Source organism: Echinops telfairi, unplaced genomic scaffold (genome assembly GCF_000313985.2).
Source record: "Echinops telfairi isolate 266 unplaced genomic scaffold, ASM31398v2 ScPeMD7_37;HRSCAF=141, whole genome shotgun sequence".
Lineage (NCBI taxonomy): Eukaryota > Metazoa > Chordata > Mammalia > Afrosoricida > Tenrecidae > Echinops > Echinops telfairi.
The window spans coordinates 1,638,567-1,655,216 of NW_022103935.1; the positions used below are offsets into that span (position 1 = coordinate 1,638,567).

The 16,650-nt window shown below is 63.1% G+C and overlaps 2 protein-coding genes across 2 annotated transcripts in view; both read left to right on the top strand.

Annotated features, from left to right (window-relative positions):
* SYT8 (synaptotagmin 8) overlaps nt 1-11,338 on the top strand; it is a 23,845-nt gene extending 12,507 nt beyond the window's left edge. The window contains 7 exon segments of the mRNA XM_045290425.1: nt 9,700-9,799; nt 9,801-9,879; nt 10,153-10,251; nt 10,373-10,540; nt 10,628-10,951; nt 10,954-11,004; nt 11,105-11,338. Coding sequence (XP_045146360.1) covers nt 9,700-9,799; nt 9,801-9,879; nt 10,153-10,251; nt 10,373-10,540; nt 10,628-10,951; nt 10,954-11,004; nt 11,105-11,338 — 1,055 coding nt within the window.
* Nucleotides 10,624-15,064, top strand: TNNI2 (troponin I2, fast skeletal type). The gene is made up of 9 exons (XM_004717214.2): nt 10,624-10,709; nt 10,869-11,004; nt 13,146-13,175; nt 13,315-13,321; nt 13,721-13,762; nt 14,028-14,156; nt 14,245-14,334; nt 14,430-14,606; nt 14,969-15,064. Exons 3-9 carry the CDS (start codon nt 13,168-13,170, stop codon nt 15,062-15,064), a joined length of 549 nt encoding a protein of 182 aa, XP_004717271.1. The 5' UTR covers nt 10,624-10,709; nt 10,869-11,004; nt 13,146-13,167.
* Nucleotides 15,065-16,650: the final 1,586 nt, after the last annotated feature.

A 16,650-nucleotide genomic window follows, 5' to 3' on the forward strand; every position in this document is an offset into this window, starting at 1 on the left:
TCTCTCTTTTACATGCGTGTCTGTGGATTGGTTTCTCTAAAGTGCCCAGACTGACACAACATCCGAGGAAATCCGATCAATCCAACTGACGCTCCAGTAGATGCGAGCTAGTGACTCCGAAGCTGAGTGAAGACTTCTCCGAGCAACTCCAGTAGGAACTTGATCGATATGCGATCAAGGCGCATTGGTAATGACGGCCAACTGGGAACAACGAGGGAGAAGCCGCAGCTGGAAAATACGGTCCTGATGAGAGAAGCGAAGCTGGAGATCCATGACAGAGTTTCGCAAAGCAATGACCTGTTCATCGAAAACACCTCTTTGCAGCCACACGAGGGGCGACTGTAGACACGGACTTCTCCGGATGGCATCCACAGAGACCAGGCCGAGCACATCTGTGGAAGAGGCGATGGAGAGGCTCAATAGCAGCAGCTAAAATCAGGCCGGGGCCAACCGTGGACGAGACCACCAATCGCTCATATGTGAGTTCAGGACCCTGGTGAGACTCAGGACGGTCCGTGTGCTCTGGGCCTTACGTTGTGTTTGGTCATAAGTTGTGCACAACCTATGTGGTCCCAGGGCATAAGATAGCATGAGCCCCTGGGTTGGGGACACATGGAGAGTCACACATGGAAGGGGGAAGGGATGTGTGTGAGAGAGAGAGTGACAGATGATGGGTGGCAGGAAGGAAGGATGGGCAGATAGATGGATGCAAGGAAGGACAGACAGGTGGTGAGTGGATAGGTTGAAAGGTAAACTAATGAATGGATACTTGCTCAATGGAGAACAATGAAGAGAGAGGGTTAGCATGGGCATACATGAGTCTATGTGGATGTGGCTTTAGTAGATGGACACTTGAACGGATGGGTGGAGGCTACAACGTATCATAGACATGATTGGATGGGTAGAGATGCATTAAGAAGTGGATTCATGCACACAGTGGGGAGACAAATAGCTCCGCAGAGAGGATGGGTGGGTGTTGGACACATGCACAGAGGTAGAGAGAGAGGTGACTGATGGCCAGATAAGACCCCACAGAGGATGAAGTACGAGGGGGTAACCCCCCCAAAACAGAATCTTTTTCTCAAAGCTGTGTATTTAAGTATATATTACAGAACAAGCTTTATCACCTTCAAAGTACTCTGTGACATTTAATACATTTGTCAAATCTGCAATTCCACTCTTGGAAACATGTTTCAAACTCATCTGCCTGGATGGCTGACAGCACCTCCCTTAATGTTTTCCTCACCTCTTCTACATCGTCAAACCACTGTCCTTTCAGGTCCCCTTTCATTGGAGGAAACAAAAAGAAGTCACACGGAGTGAGGTCAGGTGAGTCAGGTGCATGGGGCAAGAGAGGTATGCTGTTTTGATTCCCCAAAACTGGCACACTGAGATGGCTGCATGAGCAGGTGCATCGTCGTGGTGGCAAAACCAGTCCCCCGTCTGCCACGAATCAGGCCTTTGTTGTTACACAATCTTTCAGAACCTCTAAATAGGAAGCTTGACGAACAGTCTGACCTGGTGGAAACAACTCCAAATGCGCTGAGTCTACATTTTCATCCATTCTGGAAGTGAACGAGGTTTGTCATCAATCGACATTTCACCTTTTTTGAAATGAGAAAACCGCTCGTACACTTGAGTCACATGCTATTCTCTTAAACCAGCCATCACAGGAAACATGGTTCAAATGAAACTGCTCTCATGAAAGAATTCACTGTGACCAGAGAGAACCTTCCCAGGTGACGCCACTGGATGCACTAGCTCAGTGAGTTGCTCGTTGCTCACCTAGTTGGGGGTGGGGGTGGGGGTGGATGCATACTACAAAAGCTCTGCTCTGCCCCACGCAACTCCGTTTTTTTAGGGGTACCCCTCATACAGACAGACACAGGGGTGCACACCCAGATGTGCACTGTGTGGCGTGCAGAATTCACTGTGATGCTCTGTGTGGAGTTTTGGGTGGAGGGTCTGAGGTCAGAAGGCAGAAGCCCCTTCCTAGCCCTGCAGGGTCTCTTTGGGGGCTGGAGAGGGCCCCAGGGTGACCCCTGTTCAGTTAGCATAGGGCTTCACTCAGGAGGCTTGGGGGCCATGCTGCTCCAGAGGGAGACTTCCTTCTGCAGGAGCACAGGGGCCCCGAGAGTGTGCAGAGGTGAATGTGGGGAGCGGGCCTGGCCACACAGTCCTGTGGAAGATGGAAGGGCAGCAGGCTTCCTGTGCAGACGACAGGCTGTGTACAGGAGGGGGCGCCCGAAGCCTGACCTGCAGCTGGCCAGCGGGGCCAGGCGGCTGGGCAGAGCCTGTGGTGTGGGGCAGCAGGGCAGGGAGGGAGCAGGGGTCGGCAGGGACCCAGGTGGGCCAGAGCCAGCAGCAGCTGGCAGACGGCAGGGGGAGCTAGGAGCCCAGTGGATGCACTGGCCTGCCCTGCTAACCCTGAGCCTGGAAACCTCATGCTGGTCCAGGGCTTTTATGCTGGTGGTCGGCTGGCCCCGGGTCAGCCCTGTTAGAGGGGCAGGTGCCCTCGGAAAATCCCACCCTCCACACCAGACGGAGCTGCCCTCACCTGTGGCCCCAAGGGCACCTGCTCCCCAGGAGGGCTCAGACACTCCAAGTGCATGCTGCGCTGAGGGCCAGGGGCAGCCCCTACCCAGCGAGGATTGTGGGGGGGCTAGAAGGGCACTCTGAGTCAGAACTGACCTGACAGCAGTGAGTTCAAGGGGAGGGCAGGGGAAGCCCAGCGCCGAAGGCCGGGGGCCTACTGTGGCCCTCAGTCCCCAGGGCAGGGGGCAGGGTCACCCCCTAAGCTATCTGAAAACAGGTCCCCTGTGCATCTGGGCAGATACACGGGTGCTCATGTAGCCAAGCTACCTCACCTCAGGATGCCATGGACCTACCCAGAGAGGGACTCGGGTGGGGGCATGGCGGTCTTGGGTGGGGGGAGCAGAGGTGGGGACCAGGACCAGGACACAGAATGGGGATGGGGGTTCTCCAACCTAAGGCTGCTCCCTAGACCTCTGGGATGTTGCCTGGGACAACCTGCAGGGCAGCCCACAGGCTCTGCCTCAGAACTGGGAACGCAGGTCCCCTGGGGCTGTGTGCAGTCAGTGTACCTCAAAGCTGCCAGCCCCTGTTCCTCCACTACCCAGACACACCCCTGCCTGCCTCACACGGTTTGTCTCGGCAACGGGTGGGCCCACAGCTGGCTGAGCTGCCACTCTCGGGGCTGAGCAGGGGAGCAGAGGACACTGCTGGACAACAGTGTGGCCAGGACGTCGAGCCCACGGCGCTGAGACCCCACCAGCTGGGGGGGTGGTGGCTGAGACCCCAACACCCCAGCCATGGTGTGGGGCACAGCTGTCACCCTGGCACTCAAAGGGACTGGTGAGCCCATGACCCACCACCAGACATGGCGAAGAGTGGGAGAGTGGGTGCCAGGCACCAGCATTCACAGCCAAGGGGAGCTGGGAACCCCGATAGTCACAGTCAAAGATGGGTACAGACAGTGCGGGCAGAGGGCTGAGCCCCCAGCACCTGCACCAGGCACCCTGCCCCCAGCAGCCGGTTGTCGGAGCCCCGCATGCATGTCAGCGGACGTGTGTTCTGCCTGTCCTGAAATCAATGGTCAGGACTTTCTACTGGGGGGCCTCTGACTCAACCTCCCTTTCGGTCTGTAGCGGGGCGTGGGGCACTTGTGCCACCCTGCACTCAGCCAGCTGGGCTGCCAGCTCCCTGGTTTCTCAGAGCAGTGGAGTCTGTGCTGTCCAGGAACTTGGGGAGCAGAGTTCAGGCCGGTACGCCCGGAGGAGGGGGGCTAACTGGAACAGAGCCCCTACTCAATAAGGAAGGGGGTGCAGATCCTGACAGGAGTTCTGAGCACTGATGACTTGGGGGATTCTGAGACAGCAGCAGGGGGTGGCGCAGGGGACAGGAGAGTGGACAGCCAGACAGAGGACAGTCACCCAGTGTCAGGCGGCGGGGCCCGGCACCAGTGTTCCAGCACCTGGGGTGGGCAGTGGCCAGCGCTTGAATGAGTAGCCCATAGAGAGCCTGAGTCAGGCGTGAATGAGCCTCACACAGGCACAGCCAGAGGACAGGCCAAGCCCCAAACCGCAGGAGCTCAGCCCAACTGCCAGGCTGGCCCGACACAGGCCACCTTCAGAGGTACGTGGGGTGGGAGGGGGGTTGGTGGGCGGGGGGCAGACAGCACAGGTGCCGGGGAGTCCTGTTTCAGGCCCATGGGGACGTGTGCTGTCTGCCCCGGCAAAGAAGGCAGCTCAGGTGTAGGGGGCTCAGGGTAAGGTCCCCAGATGTGCCCAGGTAGGGTAAAGGTGCTCCCCCCACCCCGCCCCAGCAGGAGCCCTAAGACAGGTGGATGGGCCCTGTCAGCAGAGATCATGGGTGCAGGGGACAGAAGCCTTGGGGGCAGGTGGCCAGGACCCCAGCTATGGGCCACACAGGAGACCGGCGACGGGCCTGGTGTCCCTGTTCTCAGGTGGATGGGGCACTGGTCATCCGGGTTCCTGAGGAGCACGATGCCACATCCCCCTAGGGTCGCAGGAGCTGGGCACCCACAGGCTCTCAGCCAGGAGAGCTGCCAGGCTTGTGCCCACGGAGGGGGGTGCATGGCAGGGCACCGGGTCCCCAAAGCTCAGGGGGTGGGGTTCATGCTTCCCAGTGACGTCATTCAGGCGTCTCAAAGTTCAGGTGCTGGGGTGTAGGATCCCCAAAGCTCGAGCTATGGAGGAAGGCCTTCCCAGGAGTAGGGTGGGGCTCCCCAAAGCTCGAGTGGAGAGTTGTAGGCTCCCCGGTGCACAGGGGATGGTGTGTGGGGTCCACAAACTCAGGTGATGGAGTAAGGTCTCCTTGGGGCTGGGGTCAGGCTCCCTGAAACTTGGGTTGTGGGGTGTGGTGTCCTCCGCGCTCGGGTGATGATGCATGGGGTCCACATAGCTCAGACAGTGAGGTGTAGAACCCCTGAATCTCAGGTGGTGGGGTGCGGGCTCCCAGGAGGAGGAAGTATGGGCCCCTGTACACAAGGTGTGGGGCATAGGCAGGTGAGGACCCAGTGGCGGGCACCCCTGGTGAGCCCCCAGCCCCAGCAGACTGGCTGCCCGGCCTCTGGTCAGATGGGCCAGATGCGCATCCACCTCCCGTGTCGGGTGCCAGCAGCCCCTGCGCAGAGCCAGGGGCTGAGCCCAGTTCCCAGCCACCTCACAGGAAGTGGCCCCGGCCAGGAGCCCCGCAGGCTGCAGGCTCTATTTGGTTTTCCCTTCCTGCCCGGGAACCTGGGCTGTGCCCCGCCAGGCCGGCGCCCCTAGACTCTGAGGCACAAAGGTCCTACACAGCCGGCAAGCGCCCGGCACACACGTAGGTCACGGCTCCTGCCTGGCTGGGCGGGCAGCCCAGAGCCAGCCTCACCAGTGCCCAGCCACATGGGGCAGCACCTGGCCCCTTGGGCTGCCCCTCTCCTCTCAGGCCCACCAGGCCAGGAGACAAGGGAGCACACGGTGGACCCCAAAGCGCACTAGATGGGTGCACACCCAAGGCGGACCCCTGGGTGGGCTGACCAGTGCGGGTACATGCATGGGCTCCAACCTCACTACCAGCAAGTCAATTCCAACTCATAGTGACCTTGTCAGACAGGCTGGAACGGCCCCTGGGCTTCCCAGACTGTTCTTGACAGGAGTAGAAAGCCTCATCTTTCTCCCTCAGAGCAGCTGCCGGTTTTGAACCACTGACCTTGTAGCCAGCAGCCAAGTCATAAACACTGCGCCGCTGGGGCTCTAACAAGCCCAGCCTCTTAGCAGTCCCGTGGCCCAGCTCCACGGGGCTCTGTGGTTAAGCATTAGCCAGGGTCACGTTGTCTCTCAGCTGGGCGGCAGCGATGCCCAGTGAGATAGATACCCCGGCTTGGGAGAGAGCCGGGGAGGAGCTGACCCCATCCGCTAGAACCCACTTCCTTGGAATCTGGAGAAACTTGTCGGAGTGGAGAGGGGGAGAGGGTGTAGCTGGAAGCCTCATGGGGACTTTTGGCTCCTGACTTAGGGCCCTCCAGGGCCGCCCGGGTAAGGGAGCTGGGTCCCCGGGGGGACAGCTGCCCAGCAGCGGCAAAGGCATAGACAGTTCTCTGCTCCTGTCAGCTGGGCAGCAGCACAGCCTACCACTCCGGGGCCACTCCAGGGCTTGCTGGCAGCCCAGCAGGGCCCTCCCAGGTCACCCCCACCCAGGGCGGCCACCCTTGCCCCAGTTCAGCTGGCCTTCCGGGATGGCCCTTGGGTCTGATGGCCACAGAGAGGAACACCACGCTCCCACACCAAGCCCAGATGTTCTGTTGGCTCAGGACACAATCCTGGGGTGCACATCTTGCAGCCCCCCCACTCCCATCCAGGGTCCCCAGGAAGTGGACCCAGCCTGGGACATGGCTCCTGGACCCTACCTCCCCAAGGGAGTTTCCCTGCTCCCTAGGGCCAGCAGTTCCGGCCATGAGGTGGGGCTCCCCAAAGCCCTGCCTCCCACACCCCACCCCTCTTCTCCAAGACTAGAGGCTGAGCAGCACCTGGCTCCAGGCACGGGCTCCCAGTGTCCTCTCTGAGTCCGGCTGGCCCCTGGGTGCCCAGGGCTGAGAGCAAAGCCAGGCTGGCTGCAGGAAACGGTGGGCGTCAGGTGAGCCTCTGCAGTGCCTTTGCTAGGCGCTGCAGGAACTTGCTCCAGTAGCAATGTCCGTTCGACTCAAGGTGGGACTGCCCCAGAAGGCATCCATGAACATGCTTTCCAGAGTGCCAGCTCTGAGCCGGGAAGGCAACCTGAAGGTGGGAGCTGGCCTCCTAGGCTCCTGGGGGAGCTGGATTCTGTCTCTGTCTCTGTCTCTGTCTCTCTCTCTCTCTCTGGAAGGAAGGCAGAGTAGAGACTGCAGGGAAATGGAGACCAGGAGCCAGGAGGCTGAACTCAGGGAGGGCTTCCTGGAGGGGACGGGGCTGAGATGGGCCTTGGAAGGTGAGCAGAAATGAGGTGTGGGATGTATGGGGGGAGGGGTGTGGGGGTGCATTTCAGACTGAGCTTAGTAGTGGCAGGAATGACCCGTGCCCAGCCGGGTGCGGGGCAGGGGTGGTGAGGAGGCCGCCCCCACAGGAGGGAAAGCAGAGCTTGGGGGTTCTGGGGGAGGCTTCCTAGAGGAAGTGGCCTATCTCACATCACTGAGACCAACAGCCTCAGCCCCCAGAACCCAGGATGTGGGCAGCCAGTTAGGCAGCAGGAAGGACTTCCTGCCTTCTGGGGAGTGGGGTGTGCTGGAAATGGCCCAGGAGGCAGCCCCCCACAGAGAGGAGTGGCAGTAACCAGAAGGCGGGCGCATGGGCCCTCCTGGGGTCAGGCAGGATGACCCCAGCACCCGGTCCTGCTGGGGGTCCCGCGTTTCCTGGGGAGCCTGCAGGAGCGGGCGGCGCCCCCTGGTGGCTGAATCACCCCCTGCACCTTTACCACCCTGAGGACCCTGCGGGCCCAAGGGACCTTAGTGGATTCTGGACCCCACAAAGCGCTGCAGGGACCCCTCCCGGCTGGCCCCACAATCCCGGTGGCTGTCCACACCTCAGGGAGCCCCTGTCCCCATGCCTGTCTCTTCTCAGACTGGACCAAGACTGGGGATGTCCGCAGGGCACACGCGCACGCGCACACACTTGCACACGCACACGCACACGCGCACACACACTCACGCTCATGGGTACACACCAAAACACCTTCAGTAAACAACCAAGATGCTTTCATTCCCTTTTCCACAGGCTTTTTGACCGCCCCCTCCCCCATTTCCCCCCAACACACATGCAGAACCCCCACTCTGGGCTGTTTAGGAGGAGGCTGCCTTAATTTCAGGAAACATGAAACCCCAGGTACTCCAAGACACCGAACGTGGTCTAATGAGACTAAAGTCATGACATCGTGGAATTGTCTGTGTGTGTGTGTGTGTGTGTTTGCTGTGGATGTTTAAGCCCAGTTCCTGGGACCCTGCTTGAGGATCCTGGGGGTGCACCGGTTACTCATTGCGCTGTGATTCTTAAGGTCAGCAGTTTGAAACTAGCAGCCGCTCTGAGGGGGAGAGATGGGGCTTTTGACTCCAGTCAAGAGTCCCTGTCTCGGGAACCCGGGTGAGTTTGAATGGCTGGCCCTGGGGGCTGCAGCCCAGTGTGTTACTCACCCAAGCTCCTCTGACCACTCCAAGGCCCACCCTCCGGGGCGGTGGCGGAGCCCGTTCACCCACCGGCCTCGCTGCAGGGGGCCTCCGGTTGCTGCTCTCAGGTGCTGGGGAGCAGGGTTGGTTCTGACCCATCACAGCCCACACCAGCAGGACGCAAGGCCTGGTCCCGCACCACCCTCACCATTGACTTGTCCCTAGAAGGGGGGCCTCAGTTTGCAGGGACCATGAGTGTAAGTGAAGCTACCTCCCCCGGAGGTGGACAGAGACAGGGTCTGGGACAGGATCCAGTGGGCCTGGTCGGGGACTTGCTAGGGGCCAGCCAGGCCACTCCTGTCTGAATGAACTGAGCGAGTTGGGTCTGCTTGTGCCTGAGGGTCATTTCTGGAGTGTTCTGCCCCTCCTGATGTTCAGTGCCATCTCCCAGGGGCCCTGAGCCTCCTGGCTGGGGACCTGAGGGGAAACGCAGGTGACGGTGAGGTACGTGGGGGGCAGGGTTGGTGCTGCAGCCGGTGCCCCCAGCAGGGGTCAAGCCTGTGGACCTGGTTCCAGGGGTGCCCGGCTGTTCCCCCCAGCCCCCTGCTCAGAGCCCTGCCCTCTTGCACGAGGGTGGGTGGGGCCAGCCCAGCCAGGTGCACTCCCGCCCCAGGCCCCAGGCAAGTGAGGGTGCAGGGGCCAGGCAAACCACCATGCCAGCCCCTCCCTCCCCCACCCACCCGGCAGAGGGCGGCTGAGCAGGCGGGGACCAGTCAGGGCAGCTGAGTCAGCACCTCGGAATGTTCTGGCCACGCCCTGCCCCACCTGCCCCACCTCACCCTCATCCCCAGGGGCTGCCGGCCCTGCGCCCACCCATGTCAGGGCAGTGCCTGGGGCCCAAGCTTACAGGAGTGGGCTTCTATGGGACCTCGCTCTGATCCCCAGCCCCATGACCCCTATGATTCTTTTTTTTGTTGTTGTTGTTGACCCCTATGATTCTAAACCTCTCCTGGGCTACAGTGAGCATTTGGCTGCAAACAAAGTGGGGGTGGGCAGAGCCAGGAATGAGACCCCCCTCCCTCCATCCTGGTGGGCTAGACTGGGTCAGGGGCCTGGGAGCTTCCTGGAGGAGGCAGCTCTGGTCACCTGCTGGGCCTGCAGGGAGGGCAGGCAGACCTGGCAGGAGGGGTCAGGAGGCCTGACCAGCGTCCAGCCTGGAGCCTTCAGCTCTGGCCACCCCAGGCGGCCTGCTAGCCCGGGTGGGCCAGTGCAGGGATGGCTGCTGTGCTAATAGCCTGGCGGTCAGGATGGGGGGCTGCCCCACAAGTGACCCCCTCATCTGAACCAACAGGGTAGGGGTCTGGTGCAGCCCCCAGACCCTAGACATGCCCTGGCGGCACCTGGCACCACAGCTCTGCCCAGACTCACTGCAGACCCCGTCGCCAGCACGCTCTGTCAGTGGGGGGAGCCCTGTGAGGGGCGGGGGCCGGCCCGGCTGTGGGGGCCGTGCCATCCATGTAGCACCTGGCCCTGCTCTGCCCCAGGGCACCGCTGGATGTTGGTCACCATTGCTGTGTCTGCCGGCGTCCTGGTTACCGCCTGCCTCCTGTGGGCTTTCTGGTGCTGCTGCTGCCTCCGCCGCCACCAAGCCCAGAAGCCAGGAGACCGTGAGCCTGGCCAGTGCCCGGGGCCCCACCAGAAGCCACATGATGAGAAGCAGGCTGGCCTCCTTGTGCCCACGCAGAGCTGCCGGGACAGCGGGGATAGTCTACAGCCCTCAGGGTGCCTGAGGAGAGGGCAGCCTGGAGCAGGCGCCCGGGGCAGAGGGGCGAGTGCCAGCTAGGAGTCCTAGGGCCACAGCCACTCCTGAGGAAGGTGCTGGCGGAGGTGGCTTGGTGGACCCAGGCCTTGATGCTGCTCCCAGGATGCCCAGGGCTCCGTGGGCGGGGCCTCAGCAGCACCTGTCACTAGGTCCTGGCCTCCTCCATCCCCCACAGGTGCAGCCCGACGTGGGTGAGCTGGGGAGCAGCGTGGGGGGCCCTCAGCTCTGGGGACGCCTGCTGCTCTCCCTGAAATATGACTCCGGGAGGGAGGAGGTGAGGGGTTACCCACTGCCTGGCCCTGTCTGTGGAATGGGACAGAGCGGGGGGCGGGGGGCAGTGTAGGGGGGCTGGGGGAGGGGTGACAGGCCAAGCCGCACCCTTCCCACCCCCCTAGATCAGAGTGGGCTTAAAGCAGGCTGCCGAGCTGAGGGCCCCGGCACCCGGTCACTCTGCTGACCCCTACGCCCGCGTCAGCATCTCCACGCAGCCTGGGCAGAGGCATGAGACCAAGGTGCCCCGGGGCACTCTCAGCCCCCTGTTTGAGGAGACCTGCTGCTTCCAGGTGGGTCAAGGCGGCAGCGTGGGTCTGGGCCGGTGGGCAGCCAGGGGAGGGTGAAGGAGCAACTCCCAGCCCGTCCCGTCCCCCCAGGTCCTGCGCTCTGAGCTGCTTCGGGCTGTCTTGTGGGTGCAGTTGCTGGCCTTCAACCGCTTCTCCCGACATACCCCGCTCGGTGAGCTGCACCTGCCGCTGGGCACCGTGGACCTGCAGCACGTCCTGGACGTCTGGCGGGAGCTGGGCCCACCTGCCCCCTGTCCCCTCTTGGGCTGGAGAGTGGAAGGTGGCCCCAGGCTGGGCTCTGAGCTGGTCTGCTCCAACCCTGTGCATCCAGAGCCCTATGTGAAGGTCCAGCTCCTGCTTCACCAAAGGAAGTGGGACAAACGGAAGAGCTCCGTGTGGGGGAAGACCACAGCCACCCCTACTTCAATGACACCGTCACTTTCCACATGCCCCTCAGCCAGATCCAGGTGGGCCCTGGCAGGGCAGGGATGAGGCTGCATATGAGGGTCACCCTGACCTCTCTCTCTCTCTCTCTCTCTCTCTCTCTCTTTCTCTCTCACTGGCCAGAGCGTGGACCTGGTACTGGCCGTCTGGGCCCGAGGCCCGCAGCTCCGGGCTCGCCCCGTCGGGAAAGTGCTACTGGGCCCCCGGGCCTCTGGTCAGCCCCTGCAGCACTGGGCGGACATGCTGGCTCATGCCTGGCAGACTGTCGCCCAGTGGCACCACCTGTGGCCTGCCGAGGAAGTGGAGCGGGCTCTGGGCCGGCAGCCCCACTGGCGTCTGCCTCTGCCCCACTCCTGAGAGTCGCCCAGGAGGGATCTGGAATAAATGCTTGTCTCAGACCCCTTTTTGCGCACTGAGGTGGGGGGGGGGCTGCGGGTGGGGTTGTCTGGCCAGGGCCTAACTGGGTCCCTCAGCTGGAAAAGATGGAGAGGGACCCCTCGGAGGTGGGGGGAGGGGTCGAGTTTCGGAAGAGGCTGGGGATTTGTACAGGGAGAGTCCTTTCGGGGTATGGTGGAGAGAGGAAAGCCCCCAAGCTCAGGGTCCGACCCTGTTCAGCAGGGCAGGCCGAGCCGCCTCGTGTGAGCAGCAGGGGGCAGCAGACCCCTTCGGAAACCTCTGTCCTTGGGGTGCCTGCTAATCCCGCGCATCTGGACGGCTTTAGTAGGCAAAGCCTCCTGCATCCGCTGTCTCCCTGTCCTCCCCACGCCGGGAGCAGGGGCCCCCCATGGGAGGGTGCCAAGTCACAGCGGGCCAAGGAGCCAGGCAGGGCTGGGAGGGGGCTCGGGCTTGCCCGGGCAGCCAGGGGCACCGCCCGCAGGTCAGGGAGAGGTTCCCAGGGTGAGGCCCCACCCCGGCTTGAAGGACGTGTTCCGAGTCCCCAGGTGAACTGGGGGGCGGGGAGCACAAGAGCCCCGCCAGGTTGGGAGAGGGGCCCCTGTACTGTGCAGCCTAGGCAGCAGGGCCCCGAGGCTAAACTGGGTAGAGGGAGGGGGCTCCTAGCCGTCACTTGGGGACTGGCTTGGACCAGGGAAGGCACAGCATCCACAGAGCCTCGAAAGGGTGGAAACGGGGCCCTGGTGATGGCAACAGCGGCCCCCCGAAACAGGGGCTGTCCCCAGCCAACATCAATCGTGGGTGGACCAGTCAGTCTGGCCCACTGCGGCCAGCTCACCCAGCTGCCCAGCCTTGCCTCCCCACTCCCCGCGTGCCAGCAAGAAAGGCCACGTGGGCGGTCACAAGCTCCTTGGAAGAGCAGAGAAGGCATCCCGAACTCATCACAGAGCCCTAAATAGAGCAGCTCCCCCCCCCTGCCCCCCAGCCCCAAGGCTTCTTGGAAGGGAGGTAGCACTTGGTCAGCGGGGCCAGGCTAGGCTGCTTGGGCAGGTGGGAGCCTCCAGCTGGCTGCCTGGGCCCCCATTGGTCTGAGAGGGCTCCATGCCCTTACTGAGCGGGGGCCCAGCCCAGGAGAGGGCATTTATACCCCTCCCCTGGCCCACCAGCCTAACCCGTCACCCATTGACCGGCTCGGCTCCCACACACAGGCGCTAGGTGAGACCCCAGGGGGACCGGGGTGCAGATGGTCCCCAGCAAGCTCCAAGGCAGACTTCCTGAAGTGGGGTCACAGGGGCTGGGGGTCGGGCATGGATGCTCACAGTCCTCCCTGGGCCCCTGGGGATCTGGGCGTAGGAGAAGGGGAGACAAGTGAGGGACAGGCTGGATGGGGCCCTGATGACTAGGCCTCCTGCCCAAGGGCAGAGGAGGTTTGGGGGTCCTGAGAACCCCAGGAGAAAGTGCCCCAAACCAAGTGAAGGAGCAATTTCTGTCCACTTCATCCCAGAGCCAATGGAGCACGGTTAAAAATAGCCCTGTGGCCCCACGGCCACCTGCGCTGGCCCGTCCAGCACTGCCCCCTCCCCTGGAGACAGCTGCACCTCCTCCAGTCTCAGCCTAGACACTTAGGGACAGCCTGCACCCCCCCCCGGGAATTCCAAGATGACCCCCCTCCCTGGGCGTGGGTGTTGGGGCTGGAGGGACAGGGCGGCGCCAGCCTGCTGCCCACTGGCCGGGGTGGCCACACTTGACCCCTGTCCTCTCGCTCCCACAGGCTCTGAGCTCAAGACTTCGCCATGGGAGAGTAAGTGTTGATCCTCAGTCCCACCTACCCCCTGAAGCCCCCCACCTCCTACCCCTCCCGGCCCCTGCTGATCACCCCAGCTCTTGCCCGCTCACCATGACCCTAACTGTTTTCTTCTCTTCCCCCTCCCCCCACACAGTGAAGAGGTGAGTACTTATGGGGGGTCTGGGGGAGGTAGGGGTGGAGCAGGGCATGAAAGGGTCAGAGGTTGGAGACTGGAGGCCCAGGAGATGCCCAGAGGCCCCTTCCTCTGCGGGGACATGTCCCCCGCCACTGCCACCACCACCACTATCACCTTGCTGAGACATTGAGGAAACAGGAAGTCTGGCCCAGTATCTGCTGAGAAGTAGGGCTGAGGCCCGGCCCTCCCAAGGGACTGTTTCTCCCTCCTTACGACCTCCGCCTGGAGCCCCCCCGCCCCCCATGGGCTATGTCCCCACCTAACTGAGTCCCTGAGCCTACCCTCTCCTGGTCTGGAGGGGTGGGATGGGATGGGGTGGCTGGGCTCCGGTGCCCTCACCCACTGCCTCTCTCCTGCCCCACAGAAACGCAACAGGGCCATCACGGCCCGCAGGCAGCACCTCAAGGTACAGTGGCCTTCCCAGGGGAGCAGGGCCATGGGCGGTGGGGGGGGGGGCAGTCACAGATGGAGGGCAGTGGGGTTTTTTGAGGAGGGTGGGCAGGAAGATCTGTGGAAGGTACATCAGGGTCTTGGATGGGGGGCATGCCAGGGTGTGGGGGGGGCACACCAGGGTCTGCGGGGGGTTGGTGGGGGGCGCCCAGGGCCTTTCGGGGGTGGGGATGGGGGGTGGTGGAGACGACACTCACGCGGCCCCTCACACCCGCCTGCAGAGCGTCATGCTGCAGATCGCAGCCACCGAGCTGGAGCAGGAGGAGAGCCGCAAGCAGGTGGAGAAGCAGACATACCTGCAGGAGCACTGCCCCCCGCTGCACATCCCCGGCTCCATGTCCGAAGTGCAGGTGGGTCCGGTGCGGGACTCCGGGGGGCTGGGGATGAGGGGGCGCTGGGTCCGGTCCCCCGGCCTAAGCTCTGCTCCCGCCCCCGCAGGAGCTGTGCAAACAGCTGCATGCCAAGGTGGACGTGGCCGAGGAGGAGAAGTACGACATGGAGGTGAAGGTTCAGAAAAGCTCCAAGGAGGTGAGAGAGGCCCGGTGGGGCGCACGGGGTGGGGGGGCGCGGGGCTGCGGACCCCCTGCCCGGAGCTCACTGGCCCCCGCGTCTGCCCCGCGCAGCTGGAGGACATGAACCAGAAACTCTTCGACCTGAGGGGCAAGTTCAAGCGGCCCCCACTGCGGCGGGTGCGCATGTCGGCCGACGCCATGCTGAAGGCCCTGCTGGGCTCCAAGCACAAGGTGTGCATGGACCTCAGAGCCAACCTGAAGCAGGTCAAGAAGGAGGACACCGAGAAGGTACGCAGACTGCCGGACACACGGACGCTTGAAAACCCACAGACCCCCGCCCGCCTCCATCCCGGGGCCTGGAGGCGGGACACAGACACGTGGACACACACGGAGCCCCGCCCACCTCCGTTCCGGGGCCAGGGCCGGATACATACACATGGACCTCCGTCCACTTCTATCCTGGGGCCCAGGGGTGGGACACAGACACACAGACACGACCCCCGCCCACCTCCATCCCGGGGCCCGGAGCCGGACACATAGACACACAGGCACACGGACAGCCCCCATCCGAGTACCCTCCCGGGACCCCCGAGCAGAGTCGCAGCCCCGCCCCCTGCGCTGGCCCTGAGTCCACCCCGCCCCTCGTGCAGGAGCGGGACCTGCGGGACGTGGGCGACTGGCGGAAGAACATCGAGGAGAAGTCGGGCATGGAGGGTCGCAAGAAGATGTTCGAGTCCGAGTCCTAAGCCCCCGCTCAGCGGACCCACCACCCCGAGGACCTCACCCTGCGGTGCCACCCCCGAGGCCCGCCCGGCCCCTCAGAGCGTCAATAAAAGCTGCGGGTCCCCACAAGGCTCTGGTCGCATGCTGGCCCATCCGGTGGGCTGGGCTGTCACCTGTGTCGGTAGGGGTGAGGTGGGGGGAGGGGATATGGGGAGTTTGTGAGCTGCGGTGGGACTGGAAGGGCCCTGTGGCTGTCTGAGCCCCCACCCCCACCCCAGGGGCGGGTCCTGGGTGCTGGTAATGCCCACAGCTTGGGAGTAGTGCCCTCCAGAAAGACGCTCTGCCCACTCCGGCCTAGAGGGCCTAGAGGCACCCACAATGCCTTGTGGCTGGACAGCCCTGTCCCCAGGACACCCAAGACACCAGGGAGCTGGTGTCCCTGGATCCCCCTCCCCATCTCCATCTGTCTCACCCCTCCCTTGGGGCAGTGCTTTCTGTCTCCCAGTCCCTGGGCACCAGGTCTGGGAGCTGGCCTGTGCACAGAGGCCCAGCCACAGCCAGGGGCTGGGTGCTGAGTTCACCCAGACCAGGCTGGGGGTGTCTCCAACCCTTTCTGCCCCTTGCCAAGCAGACAGCAACCCACCTAAGTTATGCACAGAGGAACAGAGGCAGGGCTGGCTAGGGCACAGGGGAACCTCAGGCCCCAGAGCCTCCCCAGGGGTCATCAGGGATCCCGGCTGAGTCAGCTTCTATCTGGGATTGGCGTTTTCTGGGTCACGTCACACCTGGGCAGGGCACACCAGACTGGGGTCCATACTCCAGGGCAGGGGTCTGATGAGAGGCCACCCCTGCCCCCAGGCCCATGGGAGCTGTGTCTGGATTCGGCTTAGCACTTAGGCCCTTGTTGTACAGACACTGCCCCTATGGGCTTGGGTAGGATTGTCCTTGTCAAGGTTGTGCTGTCAGCCCCTCCTAGGCGAGGGCAGTTGCAGTGTCCTGCCAAGGTCCCCGCTGAGATCTCTGGTGAGCCAGGAAGGAGGGCTGCCAGCCCGTACTTGGCCCCAGAGGATGCAGCAATTGATCTTCAGGGGGCAGGGAGGGCAGCACAGCAGCTCCACCTTGAGGCTTCCTGGAAGGATGGGCATTGTTGGGGGTTCAGCCTGCGAGACCCCTGGCTTGGAGACCCCTGCCCAGGCCTGCTGCCTGGCATCTCAACCACCCCATAGCTCCTCTGGGGAAGGGGTGAGCCCCTCCCTCACTGCTCAGGCCAGATTGCACAGCAGGGTCTCAGTGCTGTGGGGGGCCTGGACCAAGACAAGGGCACACACGCATCATGTTGTAGCCTGTGGACACAGAGATGGGGCTCTGGCCAGCCGGGCTCAGTCTGTGGACTGTGGGGCCTCCGGTGAGGCATGGACAAGGAAGACAGTGGGGTCTCGGGGCTGTGGGATGTCCTGAGCCAAGGTCTGCAGAGCCGAGGGCCCTGGGGCTTTAAAGAGGGCAGCCCACAGAGGAGCCCAGCACAGCAGGCCCAGTGGAGAGGACCCCGAGGGCCGCAGGTGGCCGTGTCTGGAGCAGGTAGAGGCAGCATGACTATTGTGACACCTGT

What these genes read in the sequence shown, in the direction of transcription:
- TNNI2 (XM_004717214.2), top strand. An exon ending in GCTCCATGTCCGAAGTGCAG is followed by an intron (nt 14,157 to 14,244) that starts GTGGGTCCGGTG and finishes CCGCCCCCGCAG; the next exon opens with GAGCTGTGCAAACAGCTGCA. An exon ending in TTCAGAAAAGCTCCAAGGAG is followed by an intron (nt 14,335 to 14,429) that starts GTGAGAGAGGCC and finishes TGCCCCGCGCAG; the next exon opens with CTGGAGGACATGAACCAGAA.